General features: G+C 40.9%; 1 protein-coding gene across 2 annotated transcripts in view; it reads left to right on the top strand.

Annotated features, from left to right (window-relative positions):
* Positions 1-19,731, top strand: part of SHTN1 (shootin 1) — a 59,370-nt gene extending 39,639 nt beyond the window's left edge. For both annotated transcript variants that reach the window (XM_084525615.1, XM_084525616.1), the window contains 8 exons: positions 702-855; positions 1,745-1,850; positions 3,491-3,573; positions 6,165-6,274; positions 6,946-6,999; positions 9,207-9,327; positions 10,204-10,387; positions 18,143-19,731. In XM_084525615.1, coding sequence (XP_084381741.1) covers positions 702-855; positions 1,745-1,850; positions 3,491-3,573; positions 6,165-6,274; positions 6,946-6,999; positions 9,207-9,327; positions 10,204-10,387; positions 18,143-18,356 — 1,026 coding nt within the window. In that variant the 3' untranslated portion in view covers positions 18,357-19,731. The remainder of the gene's footprint in view (positions 1-701; positions 856-1,744; positions 1,851-3,490; positions 3,574-6,164; positions 6,275-6,945; positions 7,000-9,206; positions 9,328-10,203; positions 10,388-18,142) is intronic.
* Positions 19,732-19,812: the final 81 nt, after the last annotated feature.

The raw sequence follows: 19,812 nt of genomic DNA, 5'->3' as shown, positions 1-19,812 counted from the left end.
GTTCTTAAATCTCTGATAATGGAGTGCTAGGAAGAGGTACACCATTCCTGGGCTTTTGGGAATGCAATAATATTAAGACTGTGTAATCTCATATGCTTCTGAATGAGTATTTTGGAAGAATAGTTGCCTGTTTATAGGAAACCTCTGTATCTTTGGCTCCTTGATGTCTAGAGCAAATTATATATATTTAAGGAGTTTGGGGAATTATTGCTGCCTCTAATGCTGATGTTCCATGCTTTACCCATTGACATCTGTGTGAATTGAGACAAGGGAGTTTAAATAGCCAAGCTATCAGTGGAAGCAGTCAGTCAGAGAACACAAGAGGTAATACTCTCGAACATAAGTGGTAATATTCTCATGCTTCAAATGAAGAAATAGTCAGAAACAAAATTAATGTGTTAAAAACTCCTTAAAAAGAAAAAGGGAAAGACTTACAGCTGAAGTACTTTGGTCTAGAAGAAGTATTTTAAGAAGGAGATAAGAGAATTTAGGGTTAGAATAGAAAATTCTGACATTTCTCAGAAAAATCTGCCTAGCTCTTATTCAAAATTTGTCCTCTGTCCAGAAGTTGCAGTTCATTCCTATACTGTAACATCATGTTCTCAGGAATAACCATGCCTAATTTGTTAAAAGGAAGGACAAAAACCACTTTTTTTTTTTTTTTTTTTTTTGTAATGAATGCTGTTGTTTGCCAATTGTAGATCAAAGAACTGGAAGAGCAGCTGGAAAATCAAGCACTGCATAAGGAGATCAGTCGTCTTAAACAGCAGCTAGAACTTCTAGAAGAAGATAAAAAGGAGCTAGAGCTTAAGTGTCAGAGCTCTGAAGAAAAAGCAAGAGACCTAAAGCATACAGGTAAAGTCATGTAGGAACTTCCATTTTAAAACTACGATAGGGTGTGTGCGTGGTGCATGTCTAACAGAATTACATGTTGTATTTGAGACCCAAGAAGCAACAGCTTCTGAAGCTGGGATCCAGACGTGTGCTTCACATGACGTTCAGCAGTTGCCTTCAACCACAGAACGGTCATGTGTAAAATACATGTGAAAGAATTACCTTGTGAAGTTCTGTAAGGTATAAAAATACTGTTCTTAGCGTGCCCTCAGCCTTACAGCTGGATACGTGCATCTGAATGGGTTTCTACATGAAAAAATCGTTCATATTCATCCAAGATGTATCCTCTTTCCTAGTTTTAAAAATTAGTAAAATGGAATGAGAAAAATTATTTATTTATTGCTTTGTTTTTAAAACTGCTTTTTAAAAGGGGCACTGGTGTGTGTGTCTCACTATAAGGAGGGCCTATTTTTTATTTTGATGTGCCTTTATTGTGCTCAAGGGCTGAGCAGGTGCTAGTTCATGATAGCTGGTAAGGAAAGCATCTGAACCCCTGTCAGAAGAGGCCAAAATCCCTATCCTTAGATAAGACTACATGTATAACCATGCTTTTTTGAAACATATCCTTAAGAGCAGTATTATCTTTTAAGCTTGTTGGCAGTGTTGCTTGTTGTTTTGTGTTGGAGCTTTACATTAGCTAAATTTAAGAATATGTCTAGGCAGGCCTATGAGTTCTCTCAGCTGTCTTAGAAAAGATGTTACCCAAAATTGGACTTCCTAGCAATTGAGTAGTTTAGGTTTTTTGGTTAATTAGTAGCCTTTTTTTTGCTGTAAGACATCAGAATCACTTTTAGAGTAGATGTGAGAACCAGAGAACTGACTCTTAGTTTTTTTCATTTCTCTTGCACAGTTGATGAACTTCAAAAACGAGTACACCAGTCTGAAAATCCTCCCCCTCCTCCTCCCCCACCTCCACCTCCTCCTCTTCCTCCTCCACCACCTCCTAACCCTATACGGTAAGTGTTTAAATCAAGAGTCAAGCGTTAATGTTCTTTGCTAAAGCAGAATACATCACATGAGCTTACATGCAAGGAAGAAACCTGTCTTTAAATAAAAAAAGATTTTCTCTGTTTGCCTCAGACTTCATTTCTTCCACTTTGCCAGCTGGACGCTCTCCTGTCCCACCTGCTAACAGATTTGCACCCTGACCATTCGTGAACAGTGTCTGCCATCACAAGCCTAATCAATTGTCTAGACTGTGACTTTGGAGGAGGAGAGATACCTGACTCCTCTAAATGTAGGAGTTTTTTTTTCCTGTTCACCTGATAGCTGCAATTATAGACTTGTGAAGTGCTTGTCTGAAGCTGCAGCTAAGAATATCCCTTTGAACCAAAGGATATGTTGGATTATTAGTGTGTGCCCCTTCCTGTCAGATACTGGTGATGAAAATGCAGTTTTCAGTTCCAACAATTATTTTCAAAAATTAAAAACAAAAAAGTAAGAAAAAAACACCACATCATTAAGCAGTTTGGGCAAAATTGTCAAAATTAAGACTGAATTTTTTAAAGGACCATAAAAAAAAAACAACTGACCAATATGATGTATCGGGCACTAAGCCCAAGTATGTGGAGCCCTAAATAAAATATTTACTATAATGCACTACTGTAATAGAAAGTATGTACACGGAGTCTTGCTAACTGCTGGGTTTAATAATGATTAGTAGGCAGAATTCAACCCTTTGTGCATGGTGCTCTGTTTGTAGAAACCCAGTCTAAACAATTTCTGAACAATCGTGTTCCATCTTTTGCTCCTTTTACCTTTGTTAACTCGTTTGATTTGCCTGCTTCTTTCTCACTAATATTAGTGAGAAAGTGAATTAGCTTGGGGGTGGTGGTGGTTTGTTTTTTTTAAGCTTGGGTCCTTTAACAATTAGGATGGGTAGCACTATGCATTTTAAGCCCCGTAGTAGCTAAATCAGAGTATTTCTTTCAAGTATTGTGAAGTTTATGTGAGCAAAGGTTGTTTCAGAACCTAGGCACTGGATGCTTTTTTTTCTGGGAGAGAGCTTTGACCCCTTATCACTGGGCTCCGTAAGAAGCGCTGGGGAGAGATAGGCCCCACTAACATGCTCGTTGTACGTAGGAGCTTATAGTCGGGCTCTAAGATGAATCATTTCATTGTCTGGACTTCTACGTTTTGACTGTAGTGAAGGGATAATTATTTGACACTGTAAGAAGATTACAAACTTGGAGTTGGTGAGGAGATACTGATCACCATATTTAAGTGTCCTCTGGAGAATAATACTTCACTTCAACATCTACAGCTCTTCCTTCCCTTTTTCTTTTTATGCTGGAACAGCTTCAATTTGTCATGTGTCACAATGAGACACTGTCTTTTAATATTCAAATCTGAAGTGTTTTGATTTGTGCCTAATGTCTGTTAAAAAGAAATAAATTTCTCTGGTGCATTTTGATGGGAGGCATTGTGGGGGGTAATTCAGTACATACATCTGCATTCAAGAACTGTTAAATGAGGCTTTTGTAAGCAGCTGTATAATCAGGTATAAGCAAGCTGTTTGTGTGTCATGTTCAGGGTTCATTCTAGCAGTGTGTAACAGAGGACAGAATGACAATCTGCAGTTTCATTTTCCTCAAAGGTCTCTCATGTCAATGATTCGCAAGAGATCTCACTCCAACACCAATGTGAGCAAGAAGGAGAAACCTCCTCAGCAGGAGTCAGGTATGGCTCATCCTTTCTCGAGTTGTGTGGATTGTTCACTAGATAATACAGACGGAGCTAGTGAAAATGAACTTTGGGTGCAGGTAGTTACACAAATGCTTGCAATTGCCAACATAACAATTACTGTCTGTGTCCCAGCATATTCATATGCCTTGCAGTCCAGAAATGTGGTTGCAGCCTAGGTATTATATCAGCAGCAGTTACACTGCAACAGCATTGAGAGGCTCAGCCAGGTAGCTGCAGCTACAGCACGTCCAGTGCTCTGCACATCCACAGGTTATCTGGAAGAAGCAGAAGAACAAACCCAGCAATCATTAAGAGAAGTGCAGGCTGTACACTGGATATCATAGGGAAGTTTCCAGCTTAGAATGGCTTCTTTTTTGTGAGTTCTCCTGTCCAAAGCCTTTCTACAGGGCTACTTTAAATGCTGCAGTTTTCATCCCTCGATTCATATCTTCTGAAATTACCACTCAAAGCTGACCGTAATGCTAATCCTTTAATAACACCAAAGAACTAAAAACAAAACAGTCTTGCACTGAGGTGGCTCTGCATGCCAAGTAACAGCTGAAATTGCATTTATTGTTGTTAACGGAAGCTGGAAACTTATTAGGTTGAGAACAGGAGTTAAGTACAGATTTACGAGTGATCATGCCTGCCTGAAGAGTCAGAGCTAGTCAGACAAGTGTTGCCAGTTAAATAACCAAGGTTTTCCTCTTTGTTTCTCTCTTCCTTCTGGAACAGCGGGAGTTTGTTTGCATTGAATTGCTTAACTCGTTTGGTGCCACTTAAACAAAGAAGGGGCCTGCAGAAGGGAACCAGGCTGAAATTATAGGTGTAGGGTATGACTGTTAAGGAAGGATCACTGTTAGCAGATGGCAGCAGTGTTGCAAACACGGCTGGATTATCGGATGGGACCGACAAGCAGGAAGTGGGGGAAAGGAAGCGTGACCACTCCTGTTAGTTAGGTGAGGGAACAAGGAATGGAGTGGATTTGGGCAGGTTCCTTGGGGAACCTTTGGGAACTGGTTACCAGTATGGGAGAAATAAGGGTGCTGGTCTGGGTAAAATGAGAGACATGACCTTGTACCGAGATCCCTGATGAAGAGTCAATCTTATCTTTCAGTAACAGTTCAATTATGTTGCCTTCATTTATCAAGTTTCCTTACCTTGAAGCATCTTAGGTGTTTTGATTACACCTCTTTGTTGAGACTGTTGCAAACAGTGATTGCAGGAAATATTATGAAATTTACAATGAGTTCTCAAAACCTTATTCTTTCATTATTAGCAAACTTTAACAGTTCTGACCTTTCTTCAATCATATATGAACTGCTTCCTCTCTTAATAGAGCTTAATATTTATTAAAATAAAAATAAAAAAGGGGAAAGTTATTTGTTGATCTAGTTATTATGTTCACCCCGAGGCTTGTTTTGACCCTTCTTAAGGACTTAGAATGAGTGGTTTCTATCCCATACCAGCAATTAAGCTTTTATATTCGAAACAGCCTGTTTGTGAAATTAAAGCCTGACATTAAATTGGATTACAATACAGAAACCACATTTCTATGAATCATCAATAGTACTCTGACAAGTGAGAGAGCAAAAGTCTATTTAAAATTCCCATTATATAAGGTACAATGTTGTAGCTTTGAATAGCATCAACCATATTTCTCCGTGTATTCTTTTTAAGTAGTCTTTTTTTTTTTTCCTCTTTTCAGCATGTCACATTAAGCGTCTTTTGTTACGTTCCCCAGAGGGCTGATAAGTTAACAGGTACTGGTTAGGTTCATCACGCAGCCTCTAGTTCCACCTGAGTGCTTTGCAGTCCTGATACAGAATCTCTTGAAAATCAGCCTGTTTAAGTCTTGCCCTTTAACTCAACGTGATGTTATTAAACGTGTGGTTTTAGTTTGGTCTGAAATGTGGGTAGCATTTCAGAAAAAGTTCCTAAGCCCATGTGAAATACAAGCAACGTGGTGGCCCTGTAACAGGCTGCCTGTAGGCCATGCTAGGCCAGGATCAGGTTGTCCTGTGTTAACGAAGCTGTGGAAATGTCTCCTGAGCCACAATGAACACAAACAGGGGGGCCATATTCTTCAGTCCTTGGTACTCAGCCTTATGACTCTGAGCTTTTGCAGTTCCCACACAGAGATAAAACGGCTGGCTCCTGCCATCACATAGAAAATGGGAACAGCTTTTAGGTGTATGTAGTGTAAGTTAGCCCCTCGTTGTGGGGAAAGCTGAGGGTAAGATAGAGGTCCTTTAAGGAAGACCCCATGAACAGCCTACTTATTCAGAGAAAACTAAGATTATATATTTATGTTTATCATTTACATTTTTAACAAAATTGAGCAATAAGCACCAAAAAGTGTGTGAGCACCAGGCATCACATGTGCAGTCAGGAAGGGCTACTGCAGGGAGTATAACTAAACATTGATAAATGCCAGTTCATCATTGAAACTAGTGCATGGTTACAATGGCTGGCTGTGTCTGGCAAACAAGCTGTCAAAGAGGCTATCAGTTTAATATATTTTTTTTTCTAATATTCCTCTACTTCATATTTGGAATGTGATATGTTCTTTGATTTTGGAACAGGTGAAGAAGTAACAGATCTGAAGAGACAAGCTGTTGAAGAAATGATGGACAGAATTAAAAAGGGAGTTCACCTGAGACCAGTCAACCAGTCAAGCAGACCTAAAACAAAGGTTTGGAATAATTGCAAAGCAATGCTATTAACTGAGCGTAGTAATTTATATTGAAAATAAATCAGATTTTCTACAAAACATACAGAAGAATACATTTGCCTTGCTTTCCTCTTTTGCTTTGCTTGATTTTGAATAAAATAAATTAGGGAAGCATAAATCTGAATTAAAAAAAGTGAGACCAACTCACTTAAGTAAGTAGAAGCCCAGTTTCTTTGACACAGAAAGGAACTGAAAGCGAACCTGTTGTAAATAAATGGCTGCAGAGAAAGAAAAAGCACAGAGGGAATAACTGAATTGGTTAAAGGGAAAGATCAAGAAACGTATTTAGCAATATTTCTTCCTCTTGTGCAATACTTCTAGCCACATTCATGCATTAGTGCTATAAAATACCACTTGCTGTCTTCATAAAAGTGTAATCTTTCCCAATGTGTAGGCTGGGATTTACCATCTGAGCTAAGACTCTTCCCTTCCTCTATATAAGCAAATAGCTTGAATGTTACCCATGGGCTTGTGAGAGGAGAGAGCACGGGAAGGTGATACAATTGCATGCCTGTGCAATAGACCCTTGTGCGATGTCTGGTGAAGGGCAAAGTCTGTCACAGTCCATTTCAGTTGGGCCAGATCAGTAAGCACATGTTTTTTTAACCTGTGTTTGTTATGTTTGCTTACAGCCAGAGACACCAAAGCCTTCTGAAAGTGCAATGAAAGAATTAAAAGGGATTCTGGTAAGAAAATGTGCAATTTATATTTCAGTGTTGTCTTTGCATTGAGCTGGCATTCTTGCTGTGTGAAATAGCTAAGTGTTTAAAAGTTATGTGTTAGTATTTTGGTTTGAAGCTGCAGAGCGGTTCTCTACAGAATCCCCTGAACATCTCCACTTTTGACTTTGGTCCTGCTGTAAGAATGTTTTTTGTCTTGCTAAGAGTTTAATTTGGAGAAAACTAACCTGTTAATTCAGCTCCAGGTTTGTACGTTCCTGCCACTAGGGGGGCTGTTATATTCTGCACCTGCCATAGGACCTTCGGAAACTTTCCAAGTACTCACAGTAGGGATACTTAGGGAGGGAAAGGCACCTGCATAAATGTAGTCCAAAGTAAAGCCCCTGGACTGCACAGATGAAGAGTTCTCATCAAATTTCATCTTAGCATAGACATAGTTTAAATGGAACAAGAGCTCTATAATCCATTTGTATTTATATGCAGAAGAAACAGATTCTGAGTAGCTCTCCAAATACCTGTTTGTCACTAAACAGAGACATTAGGCTTATATTTGGGCCTGCTCAAGTAATGTGCTTAAGCTGGCTGCTGTTCTGTTCTTAACTCATACATTGCATTGCTTATTTAACTGGTTGCTTCTTTTTCACAAGTGCTAACATTGTATGGAACAGTCAGAAGTAGCCATAGTTCTTGCTCCCTGATTTTTGTAATCCCAAAGCTTTTAAAGCTGAAGTGCATCTTTGGTATGTCAAGTGAAATTTTGCCTTTGTGATGTGAAATATGGTAAAATTCTGCCTGTATCAAAGCAAAACACTTCAAATCCACTCCACAGCAGGTAGGACTGTTTATCTGATCACCCATGATAGCACCTAAATATCCCTTTTAAAAATTAGCTTCAGTATTTTTTTGGGTGATGCAAGATACAGCGAAGGGAGTAGCCACTGCGATGATAATAGCTAACAGTGATTTTAAATAATGAGTGTGGGACCAAGGACGTATTAAATTGACTGTTCTCCAGTCATGTGAAAGCAGCAGAAGAAGGGAAGAAATGATCTAGAGAGCTACCAGACCTTAATGCTGCGCTGTAATTAGAGGGACACATAATTAAACATGGAGGTAAATAGAAAAGGAATAAAATGTGACGTGGAGATTGTTTTAAATGGAACTCCGTAAGTGTATCCATGGTTTGCTATGGTGTGCTATTTGGACCTGTGTGGACTCAACAGCCCTGCTGAAGGTCCTTTCGTTTCCTAATAGCTGTTTTATTACTTTGACACTGTACCACTGACATCAGGGGAGACTTGATTATGTACTTCAGAGGAAGCAGAAAGAGACCTACAGTCACTGTACTTCTGTGTCTAGCTTGCTGCTTGTGAGCCCTTTAGGATATTTGCAGTATAAGACATACTATATAAAATCCAATTCCAGTCTGTTCGTGAGACCAGTCATTATGCACAGTCGGACAACAAACATGGGGGTGGGATGTGATGGAGTAAACGCTTGTTGTTACTATGCTAATTATGCATTTCATGTAGACCTCCATATAATTGTTACAAACAAAACATTTATGTTCTGGAAATTGCAGAGTTGGAGCAACTCAGTTGCTCAAGTTGCTTTCAGATATGTATGTTTGCACAGATAGGGAGTACACTGCTCCTTAATAACATACCTCCTCAGTTAAGTTTTCATCCAGTATATGGAAATAGGCTCAAATTTATGCCAGATCAGATTATAGGATATAGTAATGTTACAGTTGCATCTCGTACATGATGACTTCTACAGATGGGAGTGCACCCAAGCACAACCCAAAAACGCACTCAAGTGCAAAACATGCTGGAACAGTGAAATATGTGGCTTTTTGCTAATAGAGGCAATGGACAGTGTTTTAAGATCCTTTAAGTTTTAAGAGGGAGGAAGGTGGTAGTTCTCTGCAAACACTGAATTTTGTTCATTGGTGATCCACAGCATCTTTAAGCTTGGTATCAACCCTCTAAAGTAGGTAAATATGGTTAATCCATAGATAGGGAAAGCCTAGGTAAGGGGAGGAATGGTAGCCAGGGCCCTGATGCTCTTTGTTGTATTAAAGGGAGAGCTTTGCACTCTGATTTAGAGCTGCAGTTGTTTTCTCAGAGTTAAAAGGTTCTCACGCTGGGCATATGGGGTGTTTGGCAGGGCTTAATGTATACTCAGCTTTTCAAACCTGTTTTTTGCCATAGGAAACGCTGAACAAATCCACTAGTTCCCGAAGCTTGAAGTCCCTTGAGACAGACAGTGGTGAAACAGAGCTAGAAAGAGTTCTGCGACGCCGGAAAGTGACTACTGACCAGGACAGTGGCGGTAAGGGGCTTGATTCTTTCAGAGGCATCTTCCTACCCCTGCATTAAGTGACTCTTGAAGCTTTACTTTCTCTCCCAGACCATTGCTGTCTCAGCCATTATGGAGAGCCCTGCCTACTTCTACATTGACTCACATCCCCATTATTCCTGTTGCTTTTCATCCCTATTTTCTCCAAGAAATGCCTCTTTCAGGATTTTCTGCAAATGCAGCCACATACAAACAGATGCCTCTGTCTTGGTTGGAGCTCAGACAGTGGTACTGGAGCGTTACTAGCCTGAGCCTCCTGTGAAAATGTTCTGGAAAGTAATGGTAACCAGAGCAATGGGGTTAGGACTCCGGTTTTGAATTAACATCCTCTACAGAGCAAGGGCCTTGCAGTTGTTAAGATATCTGCATCATCATCTCTAAGAAACTGTTGATGTTCTCCTTGGCTAGAAATGCCGTCTGTGCAAGTGTAAGTCCATTCCATCTTCCATGCAGATGTGCCTTGTTTTAATGTCAGTGAATGGTTTCATCTGGGATTTTGTAGGTAGACAGTTCACTGATTACTCATTAGTATGAAAACATTTTTTGTAGGTGGGCTACCTCTCACCCCAGCTGGACTTCACGCAGGGAGAGCACTGACAATTAGTGACTTGGTGGTGCTGTGTTGACAGCAGGACTTACAACCACAGAAAGTGGGGGGATCAAGTGCACAGCTGTGTCGATTTAGCAGGCTGTGATAGTGGTAGGCTGAGAGAAGGGAAGCTGCAAATAAGGTGTTTTGATGCTCTTTAAAAATTCATTTTGACTTCTGCAGGTGACTTGAATTCTGTTCTTTTTACCTGTTGTTTCTACACCAATCAACAGAAGCATTAAACTTTCTTTGGGTTTTAGGTCCCACTGGAATCTTGGCCACATCAGAATCAAAATCTGAGCCTGTGCTAGGTTCAGAAGCCAGTGCTGCACAAACGGCGTTGAACAAGAAAGATCTGGAGACAGAATTCAGTACCAAAGTATCCGATTCAGGTCCTGTTTCTAACCAGCTTAAAGGTGCTGCAGGTTCCAAGGCTACGTCACAGTAAGTAGCATCTGGTTTTCTAGGTATATTTCAGTACCAGATCTGTTTAGCTGATGTGTTCTGAAAGTGATTTTACATCAATTTTGGTTAACAGGATAAAGGTACTATCTATAGCTGTTTATCAGTGACTCCTCAAATAACTCACAGTCTCACCTGGAGATAGGAGTTGAATTCTGTGTAAAAAAGCTCTTTTCCTGTAGAATCTGTGAATGTTGCTCATAAAAAAAGTTCATCTTCTCTGCCACAAAAAAAGAACTCAAGATTTTGAGGGATAGCAAGGTTGAAGGTTTTTTTCCATATCCTGAAGAGAAGAAGGAAATTATATAATTAACTCTTGATCCACAGAAAAAAAGTTTTTGCACAGTTTTTTTTCAAAAATAGATTCATTTAAGTCATATTGGTCTCTGTGCAGCTGTGCAGTTTCTGTTGGATCAAAATGAATGCAGACTATTACTCTTAAATCTCAAGATAAAGATTCCTCAGGGAAAAAAAAAAAAGCAGTTAGTGTACAGTATTTGCACAGACAATATGTCACAACAAAATGAGGATCCAAAGTGCCAGGTAAGCATCAAAGAGTTAAACCTGCTTCAGAAGTATTTATTTCAGATGGATCCGGTGGAGGATTGGCTTGCTTTATAACAATACCAAGCTGCTTTTGAAATGAGGCTGTGTGCTTGCTTCAGTTCCAGGATGTCTGTCAGTTTGTCACTTCAAGAGATGGAAAGAGATGAGACAGATCAGCAGCATATTGTAATCCTGGCTAATTAAACCCCTGATTTCCCGTTCTATCAGTTCAAAAATGCCACCAGTATCAATTCTAGCAAGTCCCCATTGCGTAGTTCAAAGGAGTAAGTCACGACACATGAGCTGGAAATTCAGTTCACATCTATTTTTATGACCTGATATTTACTTCACTCTTAAGTACCTTTATGATTTAATTTTGAATGGATAGAGCCCAATTTCTTTTGTATGCCTTGCAGTCTCACTTGATTCACGCTGAGTTTTAAAAGCAGACTGCTTTTTCCAATTATACGTATTTTCCCCTTTTATTTCATTAAAGTATCCTTAGAAGAAAGATGATCTTCATCTTAATTTAATCAGAAAGAAGATTTGTTCAACAAGTAATTTGACAGGGATGATGCCATTGCATTTTCTTGAACTGCCAGAAAGGCAGAAAGGTTCACCCTGACAGAAAGGTGAGGTGGTTCCTGAAAATATTACTTGTAGTTTGTGGATTTCAACAATTTTGAACAGATAACCTTAATCAGAAAGCACAGCAACTCCTACCATCCTTAGTCTACCTTTTATTCCACCAAACTAAGTGCAAATTGCATTTACAAGAAAGGAAATGAAATAATTGCAGGCCCCAAGGTCTTGCAGAATGCGTGGTGAATTGACAGTGAAAAGGATCTTGTGTTGACAGTCACAGTTGTTATGTGTTATAAAAGCATATGTGAAGCTCAATTTATTTCTCAGCTTGCCTATTCAGTGACATCCTAAAAGACGCGTTTCACTTTAATTTATCTGTTTAAAGCATTAAAACAAATGTGAAGGGCCAGACTTCGCAGTGCTGAAGGGCTTCTTTGCACCACGTCACTGGTGTAAACCTGCTTAATTGGAAAGGTTCATTACTGAGGATGGTTTTCCAATGAGAGAAGGTGCTGGGGCTCCCTTATGCATCTGCTGGGCTAGCAGGGAGGAGTGGAAATAACCAAGCTGCTTTGTACTGTGTTGCAGTGCAATTACTTATCTTTTTCTCCTGGGTGCAGAGGTTAGTAGGGGCTGCCTCCTGACTCCAGGGTGTGTAGCGTTGTTTTGAAACATGGCTCGTTTGAAGCAGCCATCAGAAGGAAGTTCGTTTGCCTAACACATCTGACAACTTAGTTTTCTAATTAGGCAGCTCTGTAGATTGGGGCAAGCAGTTCAGTTTGCATCAGCAGTGCGATGCTGAAGCAAATCTCCCTCCTGTCCCTATTTGCTGTGCTTTTATTTGTGTGCTGGAGTGGTTTCTGTGCACAAACAGATTCCTGGATGCACTGGTTGGGAAAATTATTGTTCTTGCACCACACTATTCCCTAAAGTTGCCTGTGCTAACCAAGCAGTGTGCAGCTTTCAGCAGATTCCCCTAGTGACAAAGGCATAGCAAGGATTCATTGTGGAACTTTGTAATCTGAAGGAGTAATATTTATTGTTAATACTAACAGCCCTGTTCATCATTATTCACTTCGAGTTACAGCTAAGCACACCTGTTCTCCTGGAGAAGGAAGGGCATGTGTTTGAAAAAGGCACAGCCTTGAAAATAAGTCTGAATGGTACCTCAGAAGTCAGCTCATTGAGTAAAACCCTGGTGTGCCCACCAGGTCAGTGACAACCTGACCTAGACACTAATGTGATAGTGGGATTTGGTCGGGGGCTGAAGCAGGGCTCCCCACACAACGTGGTTCTTGGCGGGGTGAAGTGCTCATGAGGCAACAGCCCCAAGCAGGCCACTGAAGTTAGTTGCCAAAGGAGGGGTTGTGGGCAAAAGCTGTGACGTGAACAAACAGAGGTGGATTCAGAAATTTCCAGGTAACAAAACTAATTGATGACACTTCAGCCACAGAAATTAATTCAGAAGAAGGAGGTGGGGTTGGAGCACAGGGCTGTGCGTTACTTCGGTGCAGGCCGCTGCTAGAAGCGAGGCCGGCAGCCCCCAGGCAGCCGACTTGGGATTGTTCAGTTTAGCTCAGGTGGCAGCTAGGGGGAGGACACAAACAAAGTGTGTCCTGTCAGGAAATTGAGGCCTTACCTCTGCATTCAGGTAACTTCCTCTACAAATCTCTTCCCAAATGTTTAACCCAGTGTGAGTGTAATTCTGTGACAATTGCTGAGAGCAAGGTGACAATTTAGCTCCCTCGGGAGCACAGAGAGCTCCCGTGACTCCCCGCGGTGTGCAGGCACAGAAGGGAAAGGTGTGTCTGGCTCTGCTCCTAGGTTGTTGTTTTTTTTTCCTGTTCCTCCCCCTAGAATTTTGTAAACATTTTGTTTCTGGGCACCAGAGATCTCCGTTAACAGAGAGAACCACGGAGAGGGCTAGTCTTAATCTCATGATTTTATACAATTAAAGGATTTGTCCTCCTCCTCCTGGCTGTAATCTTAGGAGCCCTGAATCACCTACCAGCTCTGTGGGAAGCAGCTCAGCCCCAGCTAGGCAGAACTACAAAGGTTTTCCAGGGCAGCTTGAGCATGGGCAATTTAGTTTGAACAACGCGGGAAGAAAACAATGGGATGTTCTGGAAGTTTGGGATCTCCTTGGCTTGAACTGCTCTAAAAGCTCCCCTCACACACATTTCTTAGACTCTACTCTCCCTGTGCTCCAACTCTCAGTGCAGGGAGGAGAAGCTCTTCAAGATTCATCATGGAAATTAATTTGCCAATCTTTATGAGCTTCTTCAAAAAAGTACGTAAAACAGGAGCAATTTCCCCTGACTTGATCTGCCTTACTAAAGATCTTCTACAAATACGTTCTGGTCACTGCTGTGTTGACCACTCCTACTCAGATTCCTGAAATGGAGAAAGTTCCTTGTGCTTTCTTGGTAAATACCTAGAGTCGTACACCCTCAGAGGAGGGAACCCACAGGCTTGTTCACTGGTGTCGTTGTTTGTATCCCCTGCAACTTGTGTTTGACAAATGGATGTTTTTTTTTTTTTTCAGTTCATTTAAGGCTTTTCAGGCTTGTAATCGGTGTACTCCTTACCGTTGTTTGGTTTTAGCCTTTGGTCCTGTCGCATTCTGATGCTGCGTTAAAAATCCTGAAATATTTAATAAGCACGTCTTCAGCTTTTATTCTCAGTGCAAGTATTTGAGGAGGATAAAGCCAACTGCTGGTGTCTGGCAGACTCCTTGGGCAGTGGTGGGGTGAGCAGAGCCGGGAGCAGTGCCCCATGGTGCTGCACCAGGTCAGAGGCTGGTGGAGTTGAGCCTTTCTACTGTTCCGTGGAGCCCTGTAAGCGTATGAGCTTTGTTGCACAAGTGGTGTTTGTCTTCAGCTATGGGGATCTTGTAGGAAAACAGGAACAGTGGGGTCAAGGTGGGCGGCACTTAGCCAGATAACAAGCTGCGGTTGGCACGTAGCCCCAGTTTTTGAGCTTTATTGAAGATGCAGCTGGTGGTGAGCAAGAGACAAATTAACTTAATGCCTCACATCTCATCTTTTGGGCAGTGAGGAACAGCTCTGGTTGAGCTTTATTTGGGGTTTAAAAGCAGTTTGGCTTTGAAGAGAGATTACAGGTATTCCGGTAGGGACCTTGCTGAAAGGCAGAGTGCTGATTTGATGGCATGCTAATGTTGGCTTTTCTGTCAGAAATTACCTCATGCTAGCCTAGGCTCCAGGCAGAGTACCAGCCTTCAGTTCCACGTGCTTAACGATGTACTTGCAAAGCCAGTCCTTGCTGAAATGGATTTTTGCCACTATTTTCTGCATATGGTGTAAAAAACAGATTTTCCTACAGTGTGTTCTTTGAATGGTTTCCTTTAGCCTTCTGCTTTTGTGCATTGCTAGGAAATTGGATGAGATGTCGTTCAAAAAACGTTGCTGATATTTATATGAAGTTCTGGTTTCTGATGGAAATACGTTCAATGATTTCATGAGCAGAGCACCAAGCAAGGTTAAATAACACTAAGGTTATAATACGAACCTGAGGAAACAAAGGAAATCCAGGTCTCAGTTGACAATCCAATCCTTAGTTTGCCCTTTTGTTCTGCTATAAATTATTTACAAAAGGCACAGCAGCACCAGTTCACAGATAGCCTGTTGGTCATAACCCTTTATTTTTACATCTTCTGTAACTGTATGAATGGGAAATAATGCTTTTGATACTCTTACATCACAAGCAGTCCTTCTCAAAGCTGCATGGGACCATGCATATCCTATACAGTTATCTCAAATGCATTTATTATCCAAATCTGGACTTCACAGTACAGAATTTTGTATTTAGTCATAATTGTTTGTAAGCCTGCATATGTTTTTATGTATGAAGGAGTACGATAAAACCAGGATCTCAGTTTCTGGCTTAAATCTCTAGTTGGACAAGTAGCAGGAGTACTGATAACAACGTTAACAATCTTAATGAGGGAAGAGTTTTGTATAGAGCTCGATAGAGCTACCTTGGCTGGACAAATTTGTAATTGTTCAGCGCTGTGGCTAACTCCGTCCATACTAATTGCTTTTGCAAGCTTAATTTGTAGCAGCAAAACCAGTTTTTTTGAAAGAGGGCTCCAAAATTATGTTCATTCTTGCACTGAAACTTTATTATGCCTGCATTCTGCTCTTGACAAGTATAGAAAAGGAGCTATGAATACCTGATAAATAGGGTTAATAATTTTAACAATACCTCAGCTCTAACAGGAGCACTGTCAGGCTGGTGCTGCACCAGTGTAAAGGATTTGAAGAAGGGAATGCTAGTACAACCAAGTCTGAATAGTAATTCTTATTTTTATGCTTGAAACGCTGATTTAATCACTGGTTTTCTCCATTAAACTACTTTATATCGACATCTTTCATTTTTCTGTCCTTTGAAGGTGGTAAATATGATTGCCGTTTTATCCATTTTTGTTATAAATGAAACAGACTTCAGAGCGTTTGGCTGTGCATCAGTTGTTGGAATGCTGCCATACACTAATGCAGACTCCCCACTGTGAGCCCAGTGAAGAATTATACTTTGATTCACCAGATTGTATTAAATAGTCCAGCTGTTGGGATTTGAAAGATAGTTACCTCCAAAGTGAAATAAAAATGAACTTGGCATTTATGGCTTTGACCATTTTTATAGTGTTGGGCAATCAGCTTTTCAGAGGTAGCACTTTTTAAAATAACCCTCTTCTGGTTACACCGCTTTAAAAAGTTTAATTTGCTGTAACATTCAAAATACTCCACCTTGTATTTTCCGGAATGATTGGCAACTTTTGCATAAAATAAGCATTATTTGCCTTATGAAATCACTAGCTTCTGATGATAATCAAATGAGCCTGAAACTGTATCTATTAGCGCCAATTTCTGAATTAATTAACTTATACCGAAGTTCTAATGTTAAGAGACAATTCTTGTAATTAAAGCTTGAACGTGGAATTTCATTTGATACATCCAGTACATCTCAGCAGCAAACTGAGTAAATTCTTCCTGAAATGGCAAGTGCAACAACTGTGGTTTCTCTGATCGTTTACTTATTTTTAACCTGTATATTTACTCTCCCCCACTCAGGTAGAGAGAGCCAGCACACTCTCAACCCCATGCTCCAGTTGTTGAGTGGGGTGACCTCTTTTCTCTTCCTCGTTTCCTCTAGGACAAAGACCGTCACAATAAAGGGCAGTTCACAGCAGATGGATCCACTAGATGAATTTCTTTCTTTGGCCTCCAGTTGATTCTACTTTTTCCTTTCAAGAGTGTTACCTTAGCGGTATGGAAGGCCATTCCTTATGAGTAAGCATGAAAAATAATAATTAAACAAAACAAAAAAAAAAGCCTCTGAACTACTAAATACAGTTGCATTCAGCATCTGTTCAGTTTGGCTTCCCGTGAGAGCTGAACCACATGCCCGTGTAGGACCTTTCTGTGCTAAGGTTTCTGCTCCTCTCTGTTTCGGTGGCTGTGGCCGTGTCAGTGCAGATGTAAGGCTCTGCCTGCCTGAAGAGGTGCTGAGCGTGCAGGTGTCACTGCCCTGTGGAGTCTCTCCAAGCACGTCTGGTTACGTGCCCACAGGTACACAGGGCCAACGTGCCCTGAAACCATGGGCAGGGGCAGCTTTACGCCCCTGTGTAAGCTGCCTGCCTGCCCGATGGCAAGGTGGGTCCTGAGGGCAGCCTGCAGGTGGCAGGGGAACACCCTGGCTTGTGACATGTTCAGGTCAGGCTTTCCCCGTGTTTGCCTTGCTCTGTGCAGGTGTATTCTAGCTAATCTAAGGGTTTACCCGCACATTTTCAACGCTAGTACGAAGCTTTTGAATATAAACAAGTGCTTTTTGTGTTTGTGCCAGCCTCGAGAAATAACCCTGGTGGCTCTGACCTTTCCTTCCTCGCTCAGAGGGCTTTTCCTCTGCAAGAACCTGTGCTGTAAGCAATCGAGACACAGCCCCGTTCTGAAGTAGGGAGCGTAGGTCTAAAGCCCCTCTGTATTTCAGCAAATCCAGTGGTGAACTTTCAGAACTGGTTTGTGCTCACTCCCAGTGAGACCACTGGCAGCCTGCTGGTGCTGAGCTGCAGCAGAAAATGTGGTTATGGTGCCACCAGCTCCTCGTCGTGCAGTAGGGTGCAGAATAGTGAGCGCCTGTGCAAGCTGCTCGGGGATACAGGCGTGGAGAAGAAGCCGTGTTCTCCTTCCAGGACCAGTAGCCTCTAGGTGACAGAAACTGGTAGCGTTTTCTCTGGGTGGTGTGACTGTTGTGTTGGACATGGGCAACCTAAATCCAGTGGAGTGAAAAGAAATTCTTAAGACTATCTTTAAAATTATTCTTTCATAGTCTAAGTTTGTTTCTCCTGTTAAATATCTTACAGGGCTGGCTTCATTGATTCAGGAAATGTGACTGTTGCATTTTGTGCGCTGCTACCTGTGTGTAGGGGCTGTAACGTGTAATAGATTTATAACCTGTTCACTAGTCTGGTAGACCTATTCTGGTCACATATACTACTGTTAAGAGAAATGCTTTTCTGTATATTTATATTGTTTTTCCTAAATACGTGAAGTGTTACCCGTATTCATATATTTATTCTTTTTCCTTTAGATCGACTAGTCACACGGAGTCTACAAGAAAAGCTTCTAGTAGTGAAAAAGGGACAGAATCCATTGTAGTTTTAGATCCTGTTGCCACCAGTGGGGATCGGATGTCTGAAAACACACCGCATCAGAACAAAACGAGAGAAGAAAAAAGCAAGCCACTGCCTAAAGAAACTAACATAGAGAAAATGAAAGAGATAGACGACAGTTCTAACTGTTGAAACCTGTTCTGAAAAACGCCGTAACTTTTGGGAATCATTATCTGGACATGTAAATTGCTTAGGTGTGTTACTAGGGGCTACAGTCTGTACTCCGAAGTTTGCAGTAATGCAGGTTGAAATGGTCTTTTGTATGCAGTTTTGTTACAAGCATTAGTGTTAAACAACTATGTATCACTCAAAATCCCTTTCCCACTTTAGTTTTGCAGGTATGGTTAATGTTTTCCTAGATATTGACCGTTACCTTCCTTTTTCTTAAAACTGTGTTTGAAAAGGCTTTTTTTAATTAGTCTTTTATTGAGAAGATCCTTCATTAAAGGACCATTCCAAAGCTTGCTGGGAGCCCCTTGCATCCCTCTTGAACTGGCTTTGGGTTAGACCTTATGAAGGTGATTACACTCAGCTTTAGTATAGGGGTATTACTAAAGAAAAAACAAAAACAAACAGGTTTTAGACTCATTGCTTTAAGAATACTTTGATACCTACCTAAAACAAGGTCTTGTGGATCTCCTTACTGCCTTCTCCACACAGGCCACTTTGATGAAATTGAAAGCACAAGCATAACACTTCTGTTTCAGTTTCCCCAGTAGAGAGCTAGCCCACAGACTGAAAAGCAGAGGCAGTGCGGCATGTCTCTTTGGTACCAAGACTTCTGGTAACTACAGCCAACGGCAGAAGTTTGTGGATAGAGACTGGTGCTCTCATTTGGATTAGCAGCTCTTCAAAGGAGGATTTATCTCCATTTTTTATTTTTTTTATTTTTTTTTTTAGTCTTATGTAGCAGTTTGGTACTGATGCAGCTGGAATCTGCATGTGCTGCTGCAAAAAGTAAGTTATCCTAGGCTCCCGTGAGTGTGGACTATGTTTGGGATTCAGTCATTCAAAGGTTGCAAGTTATTTGGAATCAACGTTTTTGAGAACTCCCAGGTAAAACCCAGTAGCATAAATAAAGATGCCTTTGCTTTGAACCTAGTACAGAGTGGTGGCATTAAGATCTTCATTCGGTAACGCTCTGGATTTCTGTATTGGTAACACAAATCCCGCTTTCCCTCAGCACTTATTCCCTATGAGGACAGTGAGATAGGTACCTAACTGATCTGCTGCACTGCCAGTTCACTTGCCATTGTAGTTTCTTTTTAAATCCAACGTGGTATCGCATTCTTTTATAATGAACAAACAAATGTAATCAGGGATTTACCTAAGGAAGATCAGTGTAACTGAAAATCGGGCGGTCTCATACCTGAATGCACTTGGGTTATTTTTTATTTAATGATTTGAAACATTGATAGTATTGGAGGATGAATGTTCAGAGTTTGTTAGTTTGGCTCTGCATGCAGTTGTCTGGTGCTTTTCCTGAAAATAAAATGATAGTAACGAATGTGGTAGTTTCACATCTTTTTTGGTGTTTTTGCATGTTTGCTAAGAAAATCTTGGATTTGATCTAATTACTGAATATGTT

This window comes from Aythya ferina (assembly GCF_964211825.1).
Source record: "Aythya ferina genome assembly, chromosome: 7".
NCBI classification, from domain to species: Eukaryota; Metazoa; Chordata; class Aves; order Anseriformes; family Anatidae; genus Aythya; species Aythya ferina.
The sequence above is the reverse complement of the archived record's forward strand: the minus strand, read 5'-3'. Positions and strand labels throughout refer to the sequence as shown.